A 27,167-nucleotide genomic window follows, 5' to 3' on the forward strand; every position below is an offset into this window, starting at 1 on the left:
GTTATCTCCCATGGACATCTTGCAGATAATTAGGTGTAAGCATTACTACTGTGTATGGAAGGTGACTTTGTTGGAGCTACTCTTTATTTTCTTTATTATCGCTTTATTATACATTAGTTGTTTTTTAGTGCTCTGATCGTGTAACATCAGGGATGAGAGTTGTTATGCTTATGTTGGTGTTGATTTTGTTGTTTTGGAGTTCAGTACTTTATTTATGAAGTTGCTATAAAATATTTTTACGCCGCGTAGTTAAAAAAATATTTTGATGTGTTTTTGAACGTTTGTCGTTGGTGACACCATAAATTATTGTGTATTTATTTTTATATAAGTTTCAGGATTTATGGTGTTACAACATACATGTACAAAGACTTCTCAGCTTTCATTATTTCTTTCCCAAAAACATGAACTCTATGTTTCATTTCCTTTAAGTGTTCCATTGTTTCGTCGCCAACACATTAATCCTAGAAATTGACATTCGACATTCCATTATCCTCTTCAAGGTTCAACATGAGCATTCAGATTGCGTTCGAGTTTCAACGTTCATCTTCTTCTTTTCGATTGTGTTTGTTCTTCTCAAAAATCCATTAGTCTTCTTACATCCACTCCATATCCATTTTCATACCTCCAATCTGTACCTAGAATGTCTACTCCAGTAAACATTAAAATTAACATTCTCTTCTTGTTGAGACTTGTAAGAACAATTTTCGAGAGCTTGTGTTGTTCCTAACAGAGTGTTATGGATTTCAATTTCTCCTTAAAACCTTGATGTGGTGGTGGTTGTTGGTAATTTCCATTACTATTTGAGTTAGATCGAGTTGAAACTGTCATCGTAAGGTTTGTTGTTGTAATTTGTTCATCAATTTTTACGAGTATAATTGGTGTTGAATGAAATTGAGTTGAGATTTAGGTAATGAAATATATTGAGAAGAAATAACAAAAATGTATCAGAAGGAGAAAAAGGAAATTAATTCACAATACCGATTATTAATTTTTTACCAATTTAAAAATACAACCATTTCTCATCTTTTTGATAAGAGCTTCAAAGTAATTGCAACTTCCAACAAAGTCCGACACCGACGTCGTTTACTTTCCATGAGCTTCTTCAAGGAGAAGGACGACGAGAACAAGAAGATTTTAAACGGTCAATTGTAAAAAATCCAGTCAATAAATAGAGCAATCTTAAATTTTAAAAGAGTTTATTTTTTTAGTTAGGTTATTTTTTTTTGGATGTGGTGATTGAATTTTCTAGATTTGGATAAAGATGTGTATTGAAGGGGAGAAGAGGAATGATAATCAATTAATATTAAAATAAAAAATAATTAAATTTAAAATAAATATATTTTATAGGTTTTCTTTATTTTATTTTTTAACTCATAATAATTTAATTTAAAATAAATAAATATATTTTAAATAAATATAATAATAATAATAATAATAATAATAATTAAAATAAAAAATAATTATAAATAGAAGAAATATCACTTGTCTCACGTAATGTATTCCATCTCATCAATTCAATTGTCATGGCATATAAAATAACATTTAAATGAGATGAGAGATTAAAATAAAAAAAACTTAAAAAATACCAAAATATTAAATTTTAAAATAAGGGATAAAAAGAAAGAAAATATGAAGACCAAAATTGGAATTAAATATTTTTTAAATGATTTTTATAGAATTAATATTTTTGTTTAAAAAAGTTTTTATGTTGAAGTAAAAAAATAACTTAAAATAAAAAATTATTTTTTAATAATTATTCTCAAAATATTATTTTAGATATTATAAGTCTTTTTAAATATTAAAACTTTAAAAAGTTACTTAAATTTTAAATAATTTCAAATAATTTTTTATAAATAGTTTTGTAATATAAAAAAATATAATTTTGATTAAATTTTAATCTTAAATAATATATATTTTTATTATAAAATATTAAAACAAATCTTTCAATTTATAAAAATAATTTTAATATTTTGTTGGAAATAAAAATATCATTAATATTTTTAAATCATTTTTAATAATTTAATAATATATTTTTTTTAAAAATTAAAACAATCTGTCTATAATTTCCTTTTTTTAAAAACAAAAATCAAGTGGTTTGCAATCACGGTTTTATTACGATCTTTTTAATTTTCAATAAAATAGTTTTGCAAATATTTAGTGAGTAGGAAATAAAGACACAGAGGCAGGATTATGTGTGGTAATGTATATTATATACTCATTTTTAATTTCAATAAATTCGAAACATTATTAAATCTGACCGTATTTGCTTCTAGATTCACAAAAGTCCTTAAATGAACCTTCTTACTAGAAGCCACTAATAATTAATTATTTATTTATTTATTTTTAATTTCTTCCTAAAAGGTTAAAAAACGTCAATTAATTTCTCATAATAAAACTTTATGTAAAAAAAAAAAACAACCAAATACATTAGCAGCTTTCGGTGCACGATTTTCTTATTTTCTCTTCATTTATTTTCATTCCTTTTTCTTATTTTCTATTCTTTGTTTTAGGAGCTCTTTCATCATCATCTTCATCCTTCTTGATTTTCCTTTTGCCTCTTCCATCACCGAATCGTTATTAGGGTTTCCAGTTATCCATCAAGCTCACGCTTTTCCACCTCTTAACGGTACGTTTCTTTTCTTCCTTCAATTTTCTCTTCTTCCCTGCACAACCAAAATTTTACGGCGGCATCGTTTTATAGTTTAGGGATTGCTTTAGAAGCATCTAATTCCATGATTGTGATGCCGGAGATTGTTTTGTTATGCTCAGGGTTTCGTCAAACTGGATTTGGTCAAATCTGAGAATGGTTTTGCTATGCAATTTATTTATGTTTGGGAAAACTTTAGGTTTAGTTTGGGGGAGAAGGGTTTAATTATGTTTTCCCGTGATTTTATCCAGTGAGAGTTGATGTTTTGATTTTCTATTTGTTTGGTTGAAATTTGTAAATATTTGGTTGCAGATTTTGGTGTCTAAGTTGGAGCGTACCCATGAGTGAACGCAAGACTATCGACTTAGATCAAGGATGGGATTTTATGCTGAAGGGAATAAAGAAGCTGAAGAATATTCTAGAAGGGCTACCTGAACCTCAGTTCACCTCTGATGACTATATGATGCTATACACGTATTCTTCTTATCTGACATGTTTCGGTTTTGTTTAAGTTGATGGAGAATTTATTTTTTGTGGAAATTATTTATCCTTAAATTTCGTTGCAGAACCATATACAATATGTGCACTCAGAAGCCTCCTCATGACTATTCCCAACCATTGTATGACAAGTATAAGGAATCATTTGAAGAGTACATCATATCAACAGTGAGTAATGCTATTGCGTTGATTTGATATATGATAGCCTGTTTGAATGCATTTTATTTTTTATTTATGTGTTATGAAGTCATTACTTGTTTGTTACTTTACTACCAGGTAATAATAATTACAAATTTATTGCTGTGTACTAGTGAGTATAAATGCTATCATGTCAAACTTTTAATTTTAGGGCTCTTGACTTAGGTTGAATAGGAACAGAATTCAATTTATTTCTGATTGTTCCTTATGCTCATGGAGTTCTAAAAAATGATATCGGCGGTGACACGTCTTTTCTTTCTTTTAGGAAAGTGCTATCATCAATTATGTAGTTCTTAGAAGGTTATATGGTTTTTATACATAGTAAACGTGAAATGAAAAGGTAGCTTAATTAGTGTTTCATAGTTCTCTTAAGGAATCCTCCACTGAATAATATTTTGGAACATTCAATCTCCTCGTGGACTAGATAGGTATAATTTTGATTTTTGAGTAAGCAGATATAGAGCGAATCTTTTGGAACGGAAAGATGCAGCACCGCTGCAGCCTCACAACTCCCCGTGGGCCAGACCAGTGCCTCATAGCATCCATAGACAAGAACAAATGACCATATACCATCTTAATAATAGGAAAAAAGTAATTTTGAAATCAAAACTATTGAGATATGAGTCTACCTTTTTTTGCCACCAACTAGTATCTCAACTGGTCCACTTGTTTTTTGCGAGTTTGACCAACTTTGACCGTAAACACTCTTAATATCAACTATAAATTTTCCAAGAGTAGGTAGAAACAAAAATCTATTTAATTATTATATTCCATAGAGGTTATCTCGTCAATCATTACTTGTTGCCATTCTGAAGGGGATAATACTCATACCTTTTTAGGAATAGCACATAGATGATGAAGCAGAAGCAAATGAGCAATGAGGGAGTGAAAGTCAATGGTAACTTAGAAAGTTGTTATTGGGACATGATTTAGCTTAGAATATCCACTTTTACGGAGAATGGATTGGTGCGGCAGTTCAATCGGAAAAAAAATAGTAGGAGCAATTTTAGTGCTTGTAGGCATGTCGCTTGTAAGGAATACAATTCAACACGGTGTTCATGGATAGAGACGGATTATCCTAAATTACGAAATGAGTAGTCCTTGAGACAGGGGAGAGTCATATGTAGCTAAGTGCTGTATTCTCAAAGAATGTAGCATTTGCAGAAGCCCGAAAAGATGTGTGACAGGAGAATAACTTCAATACTCCTTTTAAACTCTAGAAATACACATTTGACAGCCAGACCAGGAAAGGATCATGTGCAAAAAAATTCCGGGTTGATATGACTCACATTCCAAGGACTTCAACTTAGAAAGTGTGATTCCAACTTGAAATGAATTTGAATATTTTCTTATTATTTGCAAATAATTGTATGAACATGCAAACACACTATTTCCATAGATTTTTCGGCAAGTGTGCCTATATTCGATGTTTCAAAACACACCCTACTCTTACGAAATAAATTCTTTACCCACGGTGTTCACAAAAATGTGGGAACCCTTGCTTATTTTTCACTACATCCAGGCGGCGATGCTACAGCCCTTGCTCTTCTGACACTGTACTCGAGCCATATAGCGCATTGCTTCCGGGCAACGACCTAGTATTTACATTATTACGTAATCGACCTATAATGAAAGGTATTTTTGGGTGGTGGTGGGTGTTGTTAAATAGAAACTGCAACGGTGCTATACTGTAGCAGAATTAGGACAAACCATTATTGTTCTGTGATAGGCTATTTGGTACAAAATTTTGTCAAATAGTATTTATAGCTGCAGTATTGCATAGCGGAATTTTAATAATTCGCCATTCGCTATTGAAAACATTGAGATGTCGCGTGGTTCATTTAATTTCTAGTACATTCGCATGGTTCATTTAATTTCTAGTACATTTTAACTGTAAAACTTTAGAAATCCATTTTATCCTTTATTTGATAGTTTGATCTGTTATTAGTTTTTTGTTTCAACTTTCCTTTCATGATTGAAAATTACTTTTTTGGGTTTAGGTATTGCCTTCTTTGAGAGAGAAGCATGATGAATTTATGTTGCGTGAACTTGTGAGGAGGTGGGCTAACCATAAAATCATGGTTAGATGGCTTTCTCGTTTCTTTCACTATTTGGATCGATATTTTATAGCTCGAAGGTCACTTCCGCCGCTTAATGAAGTTGGATTGACTTGCTTCCGTGATTTGGTAATTCTACTCTGTCCCTTCAGAGTTTTATAAAATTGTAAATTTACAACCTAATCATAGTTGGTACTGTGTCAGTTAATATTCGTTATTCTTTTATATATTATCATTTCATATTAATCTTGCTTTCTGACAAGGTAAATCATTAATATGTGATTTTTATCATTCTCAGGTTTACAAGGAAATAAATGGGAAAGTGAGAGATGCCGTGATTTCTCTTGTATGTTCTTCTTTCCTTCTTACTATAGAAGATTTTCATTTTCAGCATTCACAAAATATATAGTAATAACCTATCTTTTTTGTTTAAAGATTGATCAAGAACGGGAAGGAGAGCAGATTGATCGAGCTCTATTAAAAAATGTATTAGATATATTTGTTGAAATTGGAATGGGGCAAATGGATCAATATGACAATGATTTTGAAGCTGCCATGCTCAAAGACACTTCTGCATATTATTCTCGAAAGGCTTCAAACTGGATCCTAGAAGATTCTTGTCCTGATTATATGCTCAAGGTATTATTCCTTTGTGGGGATGATTATAACTTGGTTCCTTCATCTAAAATATCACATGGCTTCTGTTTAATATCGCTGCTTTCATTACAGGCTGAGGAGTGCTTGAAACGGGAGAAAGATAGGGTTGCTCATTACCTACACTCTAGCAGCGAGTCAAAGTTATTAGAGGTATATTCTTTACTTGCTGTTATTCCATCTATTTGGTGTAAAACTGTGTCAAATAGTATACCATTTTCTTACTTGAAGAATTTTTGATTTATTAATAACTGTTGTGATTCTTTATGATTCCATTTTCAGTGTCTGACTTTTTCTGCCTCTTTTCTTTTTGAAATATTACTTTTTAGAAAGTTCAACATGAGCTTCTATCTGTGTATGCAAACCAACTTCTTGAAAAAGAGCATTCTGGATGTCATTCATTACTTACAGATGACAAGGTATTATTTAAACATAATATGCACACAAGTTTTTTGAACATATCTTAAGGCGTAAACTTATTTTCACGGTTTCCTTTAAATGCTTAGGTTGAAGACTTGTCGAGGATGTTCAGACTCTTTTCTAAAATACCCCGAGGCTTGGAGCCTGTTTCCTGTATATTTAAGCAGGTTGTTACATCAAACCTGTATTAATGACGTTCCTCCCTTGTGTGTCAATTAAAATAAAATAGGGGCATAATATTTTTCTCCTTTCATTCCTGATGGTCTGTCTATGTGTATGCAGCATGTTACTGCAGAAGGTACAGCATTGGTGAAGTTGGCTGAAGATGCAGCAAGTAACAGGAAGGTATGTTTCAGTTCTGTAGTTATCTTTATTTCTAGTTGAGGGGTTATCTTTTCGATTGCAATAGTTGAGGGAAACTAATACTGCAATAATGGGCACTGAAGCCTGCCTGTTCAAATTTACTTGACAGTGATGTCTTTTGTTGCAAAACAAATAAGATGGAATGATAATTTTCAACCGAGGTGTATATTTTTTTTCTATTCAGATATGATGGCATTGAAGAAGGGTTTCCTGAATATACTCTGTCAGATGTCTCATATTAAGTATCTTTTAAGGTTACGGGCACTTAAGAAAATGATTGAATGTAGTAATTTCTATGATAAAATGAGTTTTATTTAATAAAGTATCGTCATTAATGTAGTTGTTAGTATAGTAGAAAAGTAGTTTCTGCTTCATTGGTATTCTAAAATGAAAAATCATCTGAGACAAACAATATTCTAAATCGACACTTAATATGAGATGAAAGGAGTATTTATATAACATTCTGTTTTCAGAGAGAGAGAGTGTAAGGGAGTTACAAATGGCTCATCTTGATCATTTTATCTATCTATTCTAAGAATAAGTCTTCTCATAATGACATGTATTGTGGCCCTGCCATTTTTCCCATTTCCGTGCAATCTTGCATGAGATCTTTACTAGTTTCAAACTAAAGAAGTACAGATTAATGTTCATTACTAGGAAATATCTATAAGATTATGAGTAATAATATCTCCATAAACAGTTGGAGCCACATGAATATCACCTATTGACTTATCTTGAAATATGGCATCTTCATGTGAACCACTTCTATTATTAGAGGACATACTACATTTCTAACTAAAGAAATGCTGATTAATATTTATAGCTTGGAAAGTTTGTGTTTGGAAATATTGTATGGCTTATTTGTCATTAGCATGCTATAGTAGAATAACATATCGGTGGTAGGGTTCGGCATGGCGCTTTTGGCCCGCGAGCTAGCGGTTGTAGCGGCCATGGTAGTTAAAATCCCGATTTGAATCATAAAATCTCACAATTTTGCAATTATGCTTGCCCTCAATGATTAGAATATACACATAATTCTATTTTGGCGGCATCAAGTAGAATCCACCCTGTTTTTTGTCACATTCGAATAAAAAATTTGTCCACAAAAGCTTGTCGGTTTCAATTTTCAATGTGGTTTTAATTGATTTCTTTTTTTAATCGTACCCTCTAATTAGTATTATGGGTATCACTCCCAAGTTATTATTTTCCACTTCACATTTATGACAATGAAGACACACCAATAGTTAATTAATAAGGATAATTTACTAAAATCACCATTTTCTTTCTTTTAATATCTTATTTTTTTAATCTTCGTGAAATAATCATCTTCTTTCTTTTATTATCTTATTTTCTTAATCTTCGTGAAATGGTCATCTGTGACGATTATTGTGGATGGAGGGAGTAATCATGATCATACTACTAATAATTATATAAACATTGAGGTATACTTTGTGAGTTTGTATGGTATTTTGCTATCATTTAAAGCCTTTTATACAATTTTAAGGATTCGTGATGGGAAAATAGAGAGAAAATGCACAACTTCACAAAACTGGTCCTCGTCAAGAATAAACCTTAGATCTCATCTTATACATTCCTAGAAGTTATTGGACAAAGACATGTTTTGACTTTTTGAGCAATAGCAGTAGATTACCCTGTTCTCCTCTGGCCTTTTTTTGTTTGTATTTTACAAATCTAATATCAAGCTAGTCAACCATCACTCGGTTTAAGTTTATAGTAGGTTGCACGCACGTCTTGCTTTTCGGACTAACATTTCTTTCAATTTTAGTCTCCTCATTTTGCAAATAGGTTACTTATTGTTCAGCTGTAAATGGTTACTTTTAAAGCAATTTAAGTTGATTCTAACACTTCATTACCTTTAAAATGTCTGCAGGCAGAGAAAAGAGATATTGTTGGTTTACAAGAGCAGGTAATGTCAGAATTTTCTAATTTTATAGTTTAACTGCAATTGATATTGATCCATTTATGGAAACTGGGAGTGGTTTCTTCAGATTTTTGTTCGAAAAGTGATTGAGCTGCATGACAAGTACCTGGCATATGTGAGCGACTGTTTCCAAAATCATACTCTATTCCACAAGGTAATGATCTTAGAATGACTTCAAAATTGCTATGCTGCATTAATTTGTCATCTGAAAGATTTTATCCTATAGGCTCTTAAGGAGGCTTTTGAGATTTTTTGCAACAAGGGTGTTGCTGGAAGCTCAAGTGCCGAACTGCTTGCCACTTTTTGTGATAATATTCTCAAGAAAGGAGGAAGTGAAAAATTGAGTGATGAAGCAATTGAAGATACTCTTGAGAAGGTCGGCCATGCATCTGTTTAGATTTACCATATGCTTCTATAAGTTTGATGCTTGTTATGAAATTGAGATTTCTTTTGATCCATTTGCAGGTTGTCAAGCTACTTGCCTATATTAGTGATAAGGATTTGTTTGCCGAATTTTATAGGTAAGCAACATAGAAAAATGAAAATATTTGTGATAACCATTGGTGTTAGGATTTTATTAGGATTTATTTCAACGCAATGCAGGCTGTTTTAGAGTTTTTGGAACAAAAGTTGGAGGGAAAATGTCTTTCCTGTTCTATAAATAGTTAAGTCCAGAAATACCAAACCCATCCTCATTGGCTTTGTCCTTTTGGGTTTTGGTTTCTTGTCATACCTTACAGTTTAATTTGTGTTTTAAGCTGCGGAAAACATTTTTGAATCTTTATGGCACGATTAACGATACTGCAATTCATCATTGTAGTGATGTTTTGTGGCTATTTGCTGAGCATCAAAGTTAACCCCCTTTTCCTAATGGTAGACACTTTCATAAGAATATCATAAATCTTGCCTTGTTGCTTGCAGGAAAAAGCTTGCTCGAAGGCTTCTTTTTGATAAGAGTGCTAATGATGACCATGAGAGGAGTATTTTAACAAAATTGAAGCAACAATGTGGTGGTCAATTTACCTCAAAGATGGAAGGAATGGTCAGACTTTTCTATTCTTCGTACTGGAACTGATATTCTATTTTCCACTATTTTGTAGAATGATGAAAGAAAATTCCATTGTTTATGTGGGTTCTACCAGGTTACCGATTTGACGCTGGCAAAGGAGAATCAAACAAGCTTTGAAGAATATTTAAGCAATAATCCTAATATAGACCCTGGAATTGACTTGACAGTTACAGTTCTGACCACTGGTTTTTGGCCTAGTTATAAATCTTTTGACCTCAATCTCCCTGCAGAGATGGTATATCTGGATTTTATTTTATTTCATATTAACCCGGAACTTATTTGCCGAATGTTTGATATAATTTATCTTAGATTTAGACGATTTAAAAAAAAATTAACACTTTTCTCTTCAATTATTTAGGTTAGGTGTGTAGAAGTTTTTAAGGAATTTTATCAAACAAAAACTAAGCACAGAAAGCTTACTTGGATTTATTCCTTGGGTACCTGTAATGTAAGTGGGAAATTTGAACCAAAAACTATGGAGCTGGTTGTGACGACATACCAGGTTATATTTCTTATGCCCGCCCCTGCTCTGTTTCATTGTTAAATTGCGTGATTCTAAATTCTTGTATGGGTTTCTCTCTTGCTTACCTGTTATCTTTTGCTTTTCAATAGGCTTCTGCACTGCTTCTTTTCAATTCCTCAGATAGACTGAGTTATTCTGAGATAATGACTCAGTTGAACTTGACCGACGATGATGTTGTTAGACTGCTTCACTCCTTATCATGTGCCAAATACAAGATTCTTACCAAGGAGCCAAGCACGAAAACAATATCACCTACTGATCATTTTGAATTTAATTCCAAATTTACAGACAAAATGAGGAGGATCAAGGTACATTTGTAAAAATTAATTGTTTTAATCTATCCTGTGTTTCTGTTTGCTTAGTTATCATAGTCTCCATGTGGTTTATAGACTGTTGAGTTAGACTGACATAATTTGTTTTGCAGATTCCTCTTCCTCCTGTGGATGAGAAGAAAAAAGTAATTGAGGATGTTGACAAGGACAGAAGATATGCTATTGATGCCTCAATTGTTCGTATTATGAAGAGTCGGAAAGTTTTGAGTTACCAACAGTTAGTTATGGAGTGCGTTGAGCAGTTAGGCCGCATGTTTAAGGTTCATATTTAACCTCTTTTATGACCTATTATTTTGTTAGCCAGTTTTTGCTCCATTCCTGAATTGTTGATATGGAAATATGTGTTTGCACAGCCCGATGTCAAGGCAATTAAGAAGCGTATTGAAGACTTGATCTCTAGAGACTACCTCGAAAGAGACAGAGATAATGCAAATTTGTTCAAGTACTTGGCATGATGTCTTCTTGATGACTTCACAACTGAAGTTTTTAATGCAATTGCTGCAAATAGAAAAACAAGATGGCGATACTTGAAATTGGAGAAAATCAGTTCCTCATAATTTCCTTAAGGGAGGAATAGTGCTTGTAAATTTTGCCTCCATATCTAGGCCTCAACTGTTTACTGTAAATGTGTGCTCATGTTGGAAATATTTTAATCAGTTCTATAACTAAGTAGGCCCAGATCGTATTTTCTTTATTGTTTTTCTGTTGCCTGCATTCCCATCTGATGAATTAGTTGATGCTGTCTATTAATTATTTCTCCCACCCCATATAGGAATAGGAATTTGTGTTACCCTAGTTTAAGTGAAATTGTAATTTGGTTGTAATCGTAAAAACCATCAAATGAGTGGGCATCACAAATGTTATTTGAATCCAAACCCTGCCTCTATTGCTTTACATTATTTGTCTATAATAATCATCTTTCAAAGCTGACATCTACTTCGTTAGTGTATTGTTTTTCTTACTATACATACACGGATTGCATTGTTTTTCTTATGATACCCATATATTGATTCCATTGATTTGATAAAGAGTGTGCACATGATCTAGGTCACAAGATGTTTAAGAGAGAATGCAAGATTCATCTTCATGATAACTTCTTTCAGAAGTGACTTGGAACTGCCTTAGTGTGATATCATCCAAATAAGCTAGAAATTAAATGGTGTGACGATAGAGAAGTATGTAAAGGACAAATTACACATAATGTCCGTTTTTTTAAAATGATTTTGATAGTGAGATATATTTTTTTATAAAATAAATTTACAAAGATTTTTTTATAAAAGTATCAAATGGTTTGAATATTTATTCTTAAAATACTATTTTAGATATTTTATTATTTTATAGATTTTTTTTAAAATATTAAATTTTCATTTATTTTTTTAACTTTTGAAACTATTTCAAATATTTTTTTTTGAAATATAATTTTTTGTAAAAATTATAATTTCAACTATATTTTGATCCTCACTAATATATGTTATTTTGTTTTTATCAATCTTTTCGTTATTATATCCGGAATATCAGAACAAACATTTTTCCCAATTTTCAGGATGAAGATTCACCAATAAGCTCTATGGTTGTAAATTTTATAAGCTTTACTTCTAGATGAGTATCCTAAGAAAATACTTCAATAGATTTTGTATTGACTTTGTCAAGGTTGTTTTTTTCGTTCAAAATAACATATTTGCAACCAAAAATTCGAAAATATGAAATATTAGGTTTTCTACACTTAAGTATCTCATAGGGTATTTAGGATAGATCTTATGATCACCCTGTTTAAGATGTGGCATGCAGTGTAATCGCATCCGTTCATATATACTTAGATAGATTCATCTCATTTATTAAAGTCCGGACAAGTTCTTCTAAAACACGAATTTTTCCCTCTACAACACCATTTTGTCGCGAAGGTCTCAAACATGAGAAATTGTGAGCAATACCATTCTCGGTGCAAAAGTTTTAAAAATGAGGATTAACGAATTTTCCACCATGATCACTACGGAGAATGATAATTTTAAAATCAAAAAATATTTTGAACAACCTTAGCAAAGTCAACAATTTTTTTAAAAGTATCAATCATCCTCATGGGCTAAGAAAAGCGTTCACGTAAATCTAGAGTAGTCGTCAATAATTACAAATCCGTAAATAGTTGTCATATAGACTTCTTGTCTGCGACGGGTCAAATAAGTATAAACGGAGAAGCTCAAGAGATTTTGATGTCGAAATAATCTTCTTCGGTTTAAATGACACTCTTGTTTGCTTTCTCATCTGAAAAACATCACACAATTTGTCTTTTGAAAATTTTATTTTTGGAAGATTAACTACTAGATGTCACATCTCGAAAAATAAGTTATCTTGCGATTGTCGCGGAAAAAAATTTAGTTCGAACAGAGTCGCCACCGAACTTTATTTATTCTAATGAAGGAATAGGAAAATATCGATAAAACCTTCAAAGACAGAATAAAATAATGGTCGTCGCAACCATATTCGGGTTCAGGAGTCGATTACGCAAGGGGAAGGTATTAGCACCCCTCACGTCCGTTATACTCAACGGGAACCTTTTAGTCTAATTTGCGGTTTGAATATTTGTTAAAGGTTGTTTGTTTCCTTCGAGTGGATATAGGATAAATAGAGATGAATGGAAACCTCAGAAAGGGGGAATAGGTAGGTTTTTTATTAGTGTGCTCGCTAAGATATCACAATCTTGTGCCTACGTATCCTTATGGTGCAATAAGGAAATCAGAGCATTCGTAGTTCGGGGAACTACGGTTGGTTGGTGTCTTTTAGTGAACAATTGTTTAGATCATGTTCTAAAGGCTAAACGTTGGCTTGTTTTACTCTCGGCGAAGACTTAAGCACTAGTTTGTTATGCGCATTATAAGGGATTAAACAACGTTCTTTCTGAAAAGAGTTTTAATCACACGGGGGTGACAAGTTGGGTTAATATGTTGAATGTTTTGTTTGATTGGTTTCGATCGCACGGGGACGAGGACAGATAAATTTGATGTGTTGAGATATTTTGTTGGATGACGAATACTCGGATAGTCGAGTAAGACAACTCGTATCCTAATAGACGAGGAGAGGAATCGAAGGCTCTAGACCATCTCCCTTTTCATCCTTAATTGTAAAAGGAGTTTGATAATAGTTAAAGTATTTTAAATGGGTGACGAATACTCGGATAGTCGAGTAAGACAACTCTTATCCTAATAATCGGGAAAGAGAATAAAAGACTCTAGACCGCTTTCTTTTTCATCTGAGTGATTATAAACATAGGTTTATGTATGGTTGACGTATTTTAGATAAACGACAAGTACTCGAATGGATGAGTAAGACAACTCATATCCAAGTATTTGAGGAGAGGAATCGAAGGCTCAAGACCATCTCCATTTTCGCGTAGTTTATGAAGATGATTTGATTAAGTTGTAATTTTGTGGAAAAATGATAATTGTTTGATTGACTGAGTAAGAAAACCTGTATTCAAACAATTGAGGAGAGAAGTTGAAGGCTCAAAGTCATCTCCCTTTTCATTTCGTTATTATGAAAGATAATTTGATCATAATTATGTTTAAGCAAATAAAAAAATGATACCAATTATTTGACTAACCGAGTAAGAGAACGCGTATTCAAATAATCGAGGAGAGGAGTTGAAAACTCAAAACCATCTCCCTTTTCATTTCGTTGTTATGAAAAGTAGTTTGATTTAATTATGGTTAAGCGGATAAAAAAATGACAATTATTTGACTAACCGAGTAAGAGAACTCGTATTCAAATAATCGAGGAGAGGAGTTGAAAACTCAAAACCATCTCCCTTTTCATTTCGTTGTTATGAAAAGTAGTTTGATTTAATTATGGTTAAGTGGATAAAAAAATGACAATTATTTGACTAACCGAGTAAGAGAACTCGTATTCAAATAATCGAGGAGAGGAGTTGAAAACTCGAAACATCTCCCTTTTCATTTCCAAATAAAATGGTGTTTAATCGTAATTAGATGATTTAATTAATTTGACTAGAAATACTTGACATTGGATCAAGATTTGAAATGGTATTGGTAAATGGATTGTGTTGTTGCTTAGTGAATCGATCATCTACTCGATTAATCAAAATTGAATAGGTCTCATTGTAAGAAAGCCCAAGAGTAAGCTATGTGAGGTTGATGGCGATGCTAGAAGCAATCGACTTACAAGAGCATTTGGGAAATCGGTTCGACATTGAATTGAGAAGTATGATTTTAATGATTTATCATGATAATTAAGGCGGTTAAGTCACGAAGGTCATTATGAAAATATGATTTAGAACATGATTCATATGAACCTAGAAGTTGCTCAAGTGAGTTTAATCAAACATATAAAAAATGAAAATTCAAACAAATTTACGAACTAAATCAATGATTGATTTTAGGTTTACCAATAAAGTATTAAATCCATGATTATTTTTAAGTTTACAAATAAAGTGTTAAAATAATTGTTGAGTAAATAAAATAACAAAAAAAATTAAGTTTATAGTAATATATATATTTCACCCAAAAATAAGGAAAAAGAAAATGGGTAAAATAAATAAATAGTAATAACGAAATGGGTTTAACATAGAGAAAAGTCCAAGTTGGGCGCAACTGCAAGACATCAAGGGGTTCAAATAGCCAGAAGTGATTCTAGCCCAATTCGGAGGTCCAAAACTACAAGGGGAACCAGTTGAGCCCAGTCAACCTGGTTGACCTCACACGGATACTCCCAACCGTCATATCTGTAGATGTGACTTGGTCAAACATAACAAATGGATCTGATGAGGGAGCATGATAACAGATCATGGGACATCCATACTGAAACGCCTGGTTGACCAACGGTCAAACGCAGACGAGGCCTATCACATGAGTGACACTTGGCACTCATGCACCGGGCCAGGCGTGGGTATTTAACCATGGCTTTGAGAAAACAAGTTCATTTGGTGAACTCCTTTCTCTCTCTTCACTTCAGAGCTCATTTTGCTCTGCAAGTGAAGACGCCTCCCTCCGGGCAAATTCCATCAGAGAAGACAATGGTTGCAGGCCACCGGCGGCGACACCACCTTCTTCTCCGACGAACCCACCTCCAAACTCCAAATAAACAATAGTAACCCTCTCTCTTTCTGGCCAACGAACCCAAATCCAAACTCACTTTTCGCTCAAACCCTCTCAAACACCCAGATCGAACCTTGATAAGACGGAAAACAACAAACCTCAACAAGAATGAGCCCCCAACGCAAACCAACTTAAACTAAATTCTCCCCAACAAACAAAACGTCACCATAACAGTAAAAAAAATACAATCAAACACAAACCCTAAATTTGCAATTAAATCCCCAATAACAACAATTTGATACAATTAAAGTGGGGTTTCCAGTCAGTGCAACAAGGCGATCATGATGGTGTACATATTTTAAGCTAAAAAAAGGAAAGAAGTATACTTGATCGGAGTTGGTCCGCCGCCGACGTCCTCTCCGATGTGATTCAGATGAGTATCCTATTTAACTTCAATTCCTCTCTTTCTTCACCCTTTTTTTTTTTTTCTTTTTTGAATGTTGCTGGTTGTCTTGTTTAGTGTCTGAGCTCTCCTAGTTCAGAGTTTCAGCGTGAAACTCTTACTTAGGTTTTGAGAATAATGAGCTTTAGGTAAATGGTTCTTGATGAATTTTGGGAGAATAACAGTACGTATCTCCCCCCATTTCTTCTGGCGCAATAGCTTTATTCATAGGGAAAGGATGAAGGATAAATATGTAAAAACTCTTTTGAATGATGAGCTGGTAATTTAGGATAACCGTTAGGGGATCTTGGTACATCCCAAATTTCGTGGGATCCAAATGGTGAGCCTCTCGCCTTTAGTGGTGCTACTACTTTGCAACAAAATGAAACCATCGTACTCCCTGTGGTCCCCTATATAAATTACATTTCAAATTATTAAATCCATGTTCAAGTTTTTTTAATTGTTTTCAGTTTAAGACGCAAATAACTTGCTCCTTTGTTTGATTGTTGTTAATTCGAAATGTTTTGTTGAATAAGTCATATTATCTAATGCTTTGGACTTGATCCCTTTTCCTTTAACAGGTCACGAGGTACGGAACGTGCAAATGGGACCATGGCTTGACGCGGAGAGCTTTGAAAAGAAAAGAGTTTTAGGTTAAGTGTAAAAAAAACTGAGTATTTTAGAGGTGGATCTTTGTTGTAGTGTACTATAACACCACCTGTGCACCGAAATGGTATCTTCAATGTAAACTTAATTAATTTTCTAAGTGTCACTTAATTGTAACCTTGAAGGAAAAATGGCAAACATATATTTGTTCCCTTAAATTTGGATCAGCGATTTGCTTGAACTTCCAGATAACTCCCTAAAAAATGGAATTCTAAATGATGAGAAGAAGAACAACTTAATGCCCCTCCCCCTCCTTTTTTTAAAATAAGACAAAAGTAATTAACAAAAAAACTCTCTTAAAATGAAATCAAATCCTATAATTTAAATGCAACTATACTTTGGAATGAGGAAATATAATACATGGTTTGTCCCTTTATAAAACTCTTAAACAAGCTTCAATCTCCTAAGGAGAAAGAAAGAAAACCAAACAAATCTTATGGATCCCATTGGGTAGAAAATGGGGTGATGAAATCGGATAAGATGAGTGAAAAATATAGAGGAGTTCGCACATATCTTAATATTTGGATGCATGCTTTGACTAAATCAAAAAAATGAACAGAATGTTTGACTTTCTTTACCTTTCTTTTAAATTGGCCAAATGTATACCTTTTATGAGGATTCATGACCAAACAAAGTGGTCATTTGATAATGAAGCGCAAATGGAGTTGTGGGGGAAACATATGCCATGATCAAGACCATAGGGTTAAACCAATGACTAAATGTGTGAAAATTTGAAAGAAGCATTACTGGATGATTATATGAATGCAAATGAATGTAGTGCAATCGGAGCAGGACAAAATTGAGGTATGACAGTTGTCCCTATTTAATTAACTTGAACCAGAAGGTAAGGATGGCAACAACCTCTGTACACTCATGGTGGAAGATAATTAAATACGAAAAAAACACGAATTTTATCCTTTATCATGTAACGGAGAGATGCAGAAACAGAAATGTAGCGAGAAATGTGGTACGAAAAGTTATTGTAAGGTAAAAGAAACAACCAAGACTTTTCTGGGAATCGTCAGAACAATATCTTGGATAGTTATGATCGAGATATTCCGTCAATGGAATGATACCTCAATTGTATCTAAGACTATCCGATATTTAGCAGAATAGTGCCTTGAATCGGTAAAACAAATGAGACTCTCCAAATTAATGAGGCAGTATCTCAAACAGACAAATGAGACTTCTTCAATTTAATGAAGCAGTATCCTAAACAGATAAACGAGATTCTCTGTATTAATCAAAGCAACATCTTATATAATAGAATTAAGATATCCCGAACAAGGGAACAACACCTTAATTGAATCTAAGACTCTTCAAAGATACTAGAGCAGTATCTCTAAAAAAATGGAATGAGACTCTTCATATTGATGAAGCAGCATCTCAAACAGCAAAATAAGATTCCTTGTATCGAATCGAAGCAGCACCTTATATGATAGAATTAAGATATTCCAGTCAAAAGGAATGGTATCTTAATTGAATATAAGACTCTTCAAGGATACTAGAGCAGTATCTCTAAAAATCTGGAATGAGACTCTTCATATTGATGAAGCAGCATCTCAAACAGCAAAATGAGATTCTCCGTATCGAATCGAAGCAGCATCTTATATGATAGAATTAAGATATTATAGTCAAAAGGAATGATATCTTAATTGAATCTAAGACTCTTAAAGGATACTAGAGCAGTATCTCTAAAAATCTGGAATAAGACTCTTCATATTGATGAAGCAACATCTCAAACAGCAAAATGAGATTCTCTGTATCGAATCGAAGTAACATCTTATATGATAGAATTAAGATATTATAATCAAAAGGAATGATATCTTAATTGAATATAATACTCTTCAAGGATACTAGAGCAGTATCTCTTAAAATCTGGAATGAGACTCTTCATATTGATGAAGTAGCATCTCAAACAGCAAAATGAGATTCTCAATCGAATTGAAGCAACATCTTATATGATAGAATTAAGATATTCCAGTCAAAAGGAATGATATCTTAATTGAATCTAAGACTCTTAAAGGATACTAGAGCAGTATCTCTAAAAATCTGGAATAAGACTCTTCATATTGATGAAGCAGCATCTCAAACAGCAAAATGAGATTCTCTGTATCGAATCGAAGCAACATCTTATATGATAGAATTAAGATATTATAATCAAAATGAATGATATCTTAATTGAATATAAGACTCTTCAAGGATACTAGAGCAGTATCTCTTAAAATCTGGAATGATACTCTTCATATTGATGAAGTAGCATCTCAAACAGCAAAATGAGATTCTCTCTATCGAATCGAAGCAACATCTTATATGATAGAATTAAGATATTCCAGTCAAAAGGAATGATATCTTAATTGAATCTAAGACTCTTCAATGATACTAGAGCAGTATCTCTTAAAAATCTGGAATGAGACTCTTCATATTGATGAAGCAGCGTCTCAAACAGCAAAATGAGATTCTCTGTATCGAATCGATGCAACATCTTATATGATAGAATTAAGATATTCCAGTCAAAAGGAATGATATATTAATTGAATCTAAGACTCTTCAAGGATACTAGAGCAATATCTCTAAAAATCTGGAATGAGACTCTTCATGTTGATGAAACAGTATCTCAAACAGCAAAAATGAGATTCTCTAGATGAATGAAACAACATCTCAAATGTTCGTCTGTTGGGGGAAATATTTTTAGAGAAGACTCCCTTTTAGAGGAGATTTACCAGCCAAGCTCTGTAGGGGAAAAGCTCATAAGAGACTTTTTATGGTAACCTCTGCTTGGGGAGCAATGATAGCAAAGAAAATGCTAGGAATATCATTATTACTCATAAAGCTGAAAAATGATTTGTTGAGAAATGGTTCCACGATCACATGCAGGGTAATAACTTTATTGAATTTAAAAGAAGAGTGTCCTAGATACATATGAATGACCCTGGATCTTGATATTTTTTTATGTTTTTTTTTTGTATAATGTTCCAATCTGGGCGAAAATACCATGCATGGGATGATGCATGAGATGTATGCAAGTATGCAATTGCTTGGGATATTTAGGATGTGCATGGGAATGCCACTGATTTTGGATTTTGCATAAGGTTATGCATATGTATGTGGATGATTGGTATAATTGTTTCTCAGATGAATTTTCCTATTTTGGTAGGAAGATAATGTATATGATGAGGCACATGGTGTGCGTGATGTATGTGGACATGCAAATGGGTAATTGGGATATGCCCCTTTTTTGAATGGCTCTCCCTTTTTGAAGATAAAGGGTTTGTTGTTTACCCCTATCAAGGCGTTTTGTTTTGGTGATGATGCTAACAGTGTGGACCTTTGTTATCGGGGTGGCCAATGGAGGTCAAGTTTTGATGCCCCACTGGATAATTTTGGGAATATATTTGGGTCCCTCCGAGCTACTGAAGGGTCCAGACTTTTCAACACGCGATACTTCAACCACGATTTATCAATGTTTTTGCTGGAATAGCACTAGGGACTTGCCGGGGTTTGGCTATACAATGAGTACATCTATGAGAGGCGTTGATTAGCAATTGGAACGAACGTAGGTATCTGCAAACGATCTTGCACCTTCATGAAACAAGAACATTCTTGGAGGCTATGAGTCTCACCCTTTTACTATTTTGAAAGTAATTTTATTTTTTCGTTCAAATACGTGTTTTATTTTCTCCAAAATCTCTAAGAGTGATGTTTATAAAAAATATAGGTCTTTTGCAAACAAACAGATAAAATACAAAATAATTTGGACACAACTTTTGACAAGAAAATTTCTCTTTTATTGACTTGACCCTTGAATGGGCAATTGTACATAAAGATGCAATTCCTTAATGAGGTAATTGTTGTGCATAGAAACAAAACGACAATAAAAATTGAGTTTCCATTGAGTTTCCGCACTACTATGATCCTCGTGTCTTTGACAGTCCGAGTACTTTGCCTTTGAAAAAATCAGGCAAATTAATCATTTGTCTTTTGAGGGATATGCTAGATGCCTGAACATATGGTTCTTTGCCTTGGAATTAATCCCTAACTTTTGCCTGTATCACCCTTTCGGGTTTTCGATCCACCAGGATACCCATATTTGCCTGAGCAGCCCTTTCGGGTTTTCAACTCAGCGGGTCAGAATTTTTTTTTTATCCCTAATTTTTGCCTGGATCGCCCTTTCGGGTTTTCGATCCACCGGGATAGCCCTTTTTTGCTTAAATCCCCCTTTCAGGTTTTCGATTTAGTGGCTTTTATTATTCCACTTTTTTAGGCAAAGTACTTTTTAACAACATCAACATTGGTTGGAAGCGGTAATTCATCACCGTCCATGGTTGCTAGGATTAGAGTGCCCCCGAAAAAGGCTCTAACCACCACAAATGGACCTTCATAATTTGGTGTCCATTTTCCCCTGGAATCCTTGTGAATGGGCAAGATCTTCTTCAACACCAAATCTCCCTCTTGAAACACCCTAGGACGGACTTTCTTGTCGAATGCCTTCTTAAGACGCCTATGATAGAGTTGACCGTGACACAACGCCTTCAAGCATTTCTCCTCAATAAGGTTGAGATCATCGAACCTTGATTGAACCCATTCTGCCTCATCTAACTTAGCCTACATCAAGACTCTCGTCGAGGGAATCTCCACTTCTATAGGGAGGGCTGCTTCCATGCCATATACCAGGGAATAAGGGGTTGCCCCTGTTGAAGTACATACTGATGTGCGATAATCGTGTAACGCGAAAGACAACATCTCGTGCCAATCCTTATATGTGACTACCACCTTCTGGATAATTTTCTTGATATTTTTGTTCGCAACTTCGACAACCCCATTCATCTTGGGCCAATATGGTGATGAGTTATGATGTTCAATCTTGAATGTTGCACATAATTATTCCATGGTCTTGTTGTTGAGATTGAACCCGTTATCAGTGATGATTTTGTTGGGAGTCCCATACCGACATATGATATTATTCTTTAAGAAACGGGCGACTACGTGCTTTGTGACATTCACATAAGATGCGACTTCAACCCATTTGGTGAAGTAGTCTATGGCCACCAAGATAAATCTATGTCCATTAGATGATTTGGGTTCTATCATACTGATCATGTTGATTCCCCACATAGAGAACGACCAAGGTGATGCTATAACATTCAACGGGGTAGGCGGTACATGTACTTTGTCAGAATAGATTTGGCATTTGTAGCATGTTCTGGTGTAATGATAACAGTCGGCTTCCATCATTAACTTGTAGTAACCGACCCTCAGGATCTTCTTCGCCATCGCATGCCCATTCGCGTGTGTGCCGAAGGATCCTTCGTGTATATCCTTCATAAGCTGATTAGCTTCATGTTTGTCCACACACCTCAACAAAACCATGTCATAATTCTACTTGTACAATACATCCCCATTCAAGAAGAACTTTGACGCCAACCTCTAGATAATGTTTGATATCGAAGAACCAGGGTTTATCATCTTACTCTTCTACTGTCGTCAAACAATACGCAGGTTCGTCAAAACGCTTGATTTCAATATTATGCTGATGGTTAGGCCATATTAACTTGTACATGGAAGCCAAGGTTGCCATAGCATCTACCATCTGATTCTCCTCTCGATAAATATGAGAGAAAGTGATTTTGTCAAATTTTGGAAGTAACTTCAACACATAATCCCAGTACGGAATTAGGTTAGCATGTCTTGTTTCCCAATCATCTCTGATATGATGTATCACTAGAGTAGAGTCTCCAAATACCTCTAGTACTTTGATATTTAATTCAATAGCTTCTTCTAGCCCCAATATGCAGGCTTCATACTCGGCCATGTTATTCGTGTAGGTAAAATAGAGCTTTGTAGTGAATGGTAGAGCGAAATTCTTGGGAGACATCAACACTGCCCCAATTCCATGACCTATTGCATTTAAAGCACCTTCGAACACGAGAGTTCATCATTCATTTGGTTCAGGTCCCTCCTCAATTCCGGAGGCTTCAGCATCTTTGACAACCATGATGTCCTCATCTAGGAAGTCAAACTTCAAAGGTTGGTAATCCTCTAACGGTTGGTGAGCAAGATGGTTTGCTAGTACGCTTCCCTTAATGGCCTTTTGTGCAATGTATTGAATATCGTATTCTGACAGCAACATCTGCCACCGGGAAATTCTACCAGTAAGAGCTGGTTTCTAGAATATGTACTTGATAGGATCCATTTTAGATACCAACCAAGTCGTACGAGTCAACATGTATTACCTGAGACGCTTAGCGGCCCATGAGAGTGCACAACAAGTCTTTTCGAGTAATGAATATCTGGTCTCGCAGTCATTAAACTTCTTTCTCAGATAATATATGGCATGTTCTTTCCTACCAGTCTCATCTTGCTATCCCAATACACAGCCCATGGACTCGTCGAGTACTGTTAAGTACATGATGAGAGGTCTTCCTTCTACGGGGGGCATCAGAATTGGCGGTTCTTGTAAGTATTCTTTGGTTTTGTCGAAGGCTATTTGGTAGTCATCATTCCATTCCACGCCTTGATTTTTCCTTAGAAGTTTGAATATTGGTTTGCACGTGGCAGTGAGATGCGAGATAAACCTGGCGATGTAATTCAGTCTTCCCAAGAAACCACGGACCTCCTTCCCAGTCTTCGGTGCAGGCATGTTCTGAATGGCTTTGACCTTGTAGGGATCCACTTCAATTCCTTTTTGGCTTATAATAAAGCCTAAAAGCTTCCCAGATCGAACTCCAAATGTGCATTTGTTAGGGTTAAGTCTCAACCTAAACTTCCTCAACCGAGCAAACAGTTTCTCCAGGTTAGTGATGTGCTCTTCTTCTGTCTGTGATTTGGAAATCATATTGTTGACATATACTTCGATCTCTTTATGAATCATGTCATGAAAGAGAGTCATCATAACACGTTGATATGTTGCCCCATCGTTCTTTAGACCGAATGACATCACCTTGTAACAGAAGGTGCCCTAAGGGGTGATGAACATAGTTTTCTCCATGTCCTCTGGATCCATTTTAATTTGGTTATACCCAGAGAAACCATCCATGAAGGAAAACACAGAGAAATGAGTTGTGTTATCCACCAATACATCAATGTGAGGTAATGGGAAATCGTCTTTGGGACTAGCTCTGTTTAGGTCTCGATAGTCGACGCACATGCGGACTTTCCCATCTTTCTTTGGTACCGGTACAATGTTGGCAACCCATTGTGGGTACTTAGCGACTTCTAGGAAACCGGTGTCAAACTTCTTTCTCACCTCTTCTCTAATCTTGAGAGCCATATCCGGCCGAGTTCTTCTTAGCTTTTGTTTGATGGCAGAGCATTCTTCTTTGAGAGGGAGCTTATGGGTAAAAATGTCAGTGTCTAACCCGAACATATCTTGGTATGACCAAGCAAACACATCAGCATACTCATGGAGGAGCTCTATCAGTCTTGTCTTCACTGCATCTTGAAGTGTGGTGCCTACCCTTACTTCCTTCTTGTCTTCCTCCGTCCCAAGGTTGATAACTTCGATGTCTTCTTGGTATGGTTGAATGACCTTCTCTTCTTGTTTGAGTAATCTGGCCAACTCTACATGGAGTTCACAATCTTCCCCTACTTCGTCTTCGGCTTGGTAAATTGGACAGTCAAAATCATGCCAGACTCTAGCAGTGTCGTTATCAATGGTCTCGGTGGTGTCTCTGCATGTTATGATTTATGCAGTTTATTTAGAAAGTGCATGCATAAGAATTAATTCCATTTTTATTGTAATAAAAATGAAATGAAATGAACAAAAATTTGAATGCAAATCGCCATTTTATTAATGATAGTCAAAATTTCTATAAGATAAAGGAGGCCCTACAACACGCCACTGTGCATTGGGCAGAGCACAAGGTTTTGATTAAAATAATAAAATTACTTTTGAAAAAATTGGGGAATTTCCACAACCTTCCAGTTCTTCAGTTCTTCGTCGGGCGCGGCCTGTCGTATCCAGTTAGACACCCCCTCTTCATAAGCTTTCTCATTGATCATCACCACTTGATTGCCAAAGATACGGCCAACACTGGTGAATGTCTCTTCTACTGAAGGAATCTGCTCCTTGTTATGTTGATTACCGGCTTCATCCAACGATGGTTCATACCCCAAACCAAACTTGTCCCGTTTCTCGCGTACTTCCACCACCTTGCCCCAGTTTTGAGCATTCCCATTCTCTATAACAGCCTTAGCTCCTTTCCACGAGGCCATAGATGGTCCTCATTTTGGTGACTCAGATGTCTGCTGAACGGCCATTACATTTACCACCTCCAAGGACTGGAATGGTGTCTCAGTGTTCTCGCCGTCCATTTTAATATATCTGAAAGAAGTTAAGTGGCTAATCAGGATATCCTCTTCTCCTCTAATCACAATCATCTTGTCATTCATGATGAATTTTAACTTCTGATGTAAAGTGGAAGTGACTGCGCCTGCAGAATGAATCCACGGTCTCCCAAGTAAACAACTATATCTGGGGTGTATGTCCATGACTTGGAATGTAATAGTGAAGATAGTCGGGCCAATCTTAATTGGTAAGTCCACCTCCCCTATTACTGCTCGTCTTGAGCCATAAAACGTTTTTACTATCAAAGTGCTAGGTTTCATATTCATTCCTTCCAACGGTAGTTTTACCAAAGTAGTTTTTGGCATGACATTCAACGAGGAACTTGTGTCTACTAACACTCTTGACAGTATAATGTCTATGCATCTTAAGGAGATATGTAGAGCTTTGTTATGATTCTTCCCTTCAATCGACAACTCATCATCATTAAACCCCAAGAATTTTCTGGTGGTCACACAATCTATCACGTCATCAAATTGCTCCACCGTTATGTCCTTTGTGATATGTGCAGCGCTTAGCACCTTCATCAATGAGTCTCTATGTGCTTTTGAGCTGAGCAGTAAGGACAACATGGAGATTTTCGAAGGGGTTTGATTCAATTGGTCCAATACTTTGTAATCACTTTTCTTTATTATCCTCACAAATTCCTCTGCCTCCTCACGGGTGAATGCAACTTTGGGAGATAGATGCATTTCTTGAATTTCTAGATTAGGGACAAGGATTTGGATGGGAGTAGCAACTTCTTTCCCTTTAATCTTGGCAGAAGTATCAACAACCCTTGGTGCAAACACTCGGCCATTGCGTATCATTCCAGCTGGTCTTATGATTGAGGTGACATTTGATTCATTGATAACCAAAGGTCGATCTTCCTTCCCCTGCTTAAAAGCTTTGGGCTGATATATCCAAGGTACTGCCTTCTCGTCCTCATATACGAAGGGTGCTGGAAATTCTATCACCAACGGGGTTATAGGGATTTCCACATTGACTGCGTCATACGGAATGTCAACCACCGCTATTTCTTTCTCTTTCAAACCTTTGACACGATGCTCAATCTGTAATTTGCCTTGATCCAACATTCGTTGGATAAAATTCTTCAAATCTTTACCATTTTCTTCATCAACTAACTCCACCGTGATCAAACTACTCTTCAGCAGTTGTGTACCTATCATGGTGATAGGAGTTTGAATTTCTTCAACTTTATGGATCAATTCACCTTTATCACTCTCCTTAATGGCACTGACTGAAGCACCTCCATGTGTTGGCATGGGATTGGTGTTCACGTTCAGGCGTCTTGGAGTGAAGGTAACGACCTTAGCTTCAATTAGGTCTTATACCCGATTCTGGAATGCAAAACAATTTTCCAGGGTATGGTCGGGCGCTCCCATATGAGACTCACAATGGGCGTTAGCATCATATCCTGGTGGATATGGAAAAATGGTCGGCTTTAGTTCTCTAAAAGTCAAAAGTCCCTCCTTTTACAAGTATGGGAAAATTTGGCTATAAGGCACAGGTAAAGGGTAAAGCTGCCTTCGCGGGGGCCTTGACTTGAATTGTCTTAGGGGAACGGTATTATGTTATTAACGTTGTTGTGGAGGTTGCTGTTGATAAACTTGTTGTTGTATTGGTTGTTGGTAGGGTATGGGCACTACTGCGGTGACTTGGCCATATGAAGCTTGTTGTTTCCCCTTGTAAACCCTAGATATAACATTTATGTCACCTTCCCTTTTCTTCTGAAAGCCTCTAGAATACTTTTTCGATGCATTGGGGGTTGCCACAGCTCCTTAGATTTTTCCATCCCTTAAGCCTTTTTCTATGCGATCTCCAATTGTTACTAGATGCGTAAAGTATGACGCTGCACTACTCACTAATTTATCAAAGAAAGGGTCCTTCAGTGTGTCTACAAATATCCTGGTCATTTCCTTTTCTGACAATGGTGGTTCAACCTGAGCAGACAACTCTCTCCATCG

General features: G+C 35.1%; 2 protein-coding genes across 2 annotated transcripts; one reads left to right on the forward strand and one right to left on the reverse strand.

The window, feature by feature from the left end:
* Nucleotides 1–2,410: 2,410 nt before the first annotated feature.
* LOC127138376 (cullin-1) lies at nt 2,411–11,597 on the forward strand. The gene is made up of 20 exons (XM_051064816.1): nt 2,411–2,626; nt 2,960–3,121; nt 3,214–3,313; nt 5,344–5,529; nt 5,699–5,746; nt 5,836–6,039; nt 6,130–6,207; nt 6,384–6,473; nt 6,561–6,641; nt 6,757–6,819; nt 8,729–8,764; nt 8,847–8,933; nt 9,006–9,155; nt 9,245–9,300; nt 9,701–9,821; nt 9,922–10,083; nt 10,207–10,350; nt 10,461–10,679; nt 10,796–10,963; nt 11,057–11,597. The coding sequence occupies exons 2-20, from the start codon at nt 2,988–2,990 to the stop codon at nt 11,156–11,158; spliced, it is 2,229 nt and encodes a 742-aa protein (XP_050920773.1). The 5' UTR covers nt 2,411–2,626; nt 2,960–2,987; the 3' UTR covers nt 11,159–11,597.
* A 13,482-nt stretch (nt 11,598–25,079) lies between these two features.
* Nucleotides 25,080–26,465, reverse strand: LOC127108493 (uncharacterized). Its single transcript, XM_051045969.1, has one exon. It carries the CDS (start codon nt 26,463–26,465, stop codon nt 25,080–25,082), a length of 1,386 nt encoding a protein of 461 aa, XP_050901926.1.
* Nucleotides 26,466–27,167: the final 702 nt, after the last annotated feature.

Source organism: Lathyrus oleraceus, chromosome 1, assembly GCF_024323335.1.
Source record: "Lathyrus oleraceus cultivar Zhongwan6 chromosome 1, CAAS_Psat_ZW6_1.0, whole genome shotgun sequence".
Lineage (NCBI taxonomy): Eukaryota > Viridiplantae > Streptophyta > Magnoliopsida > Fabales > Fabaceae > Lathyrus > Lathyrus oleraceus.

What these genes read in the sequence shown, in the direction of transcription:
- LOC127138376 (XM_051064816.1), top strand. Translation starts at nt 2,988, where the DNA reads ATGAGTGAACGCAAGACTATCGACTTAGATCAAGGATGGGATTTTATG. An exon ending in GACTATATGATGCTATACAC is followed by an intron (nt 3,122 to 3,213) that starts GTATTCTTCTTA and finishes ATTTCGTTGCAG; the next exon opens with AACCATATACAATATGTGCA. An exon ending in TTGTTTGCCGAATTTTATAG is followed by an intron (nt 9,301 to 9,700) that starts GTAAGCAACATA and finishes TGTTGCTTGCAG; the next exon opens with GAAAAAGCTTGCTCGAAGGC.
- LOC127108493 (XM_051045969.1), bottom strand. Translation starts at nt 26,465, where the DNA reads ATGCCAACACATGGAGGTGCTTCAGTCAGTGCCATTAAGGAGAGTGAT.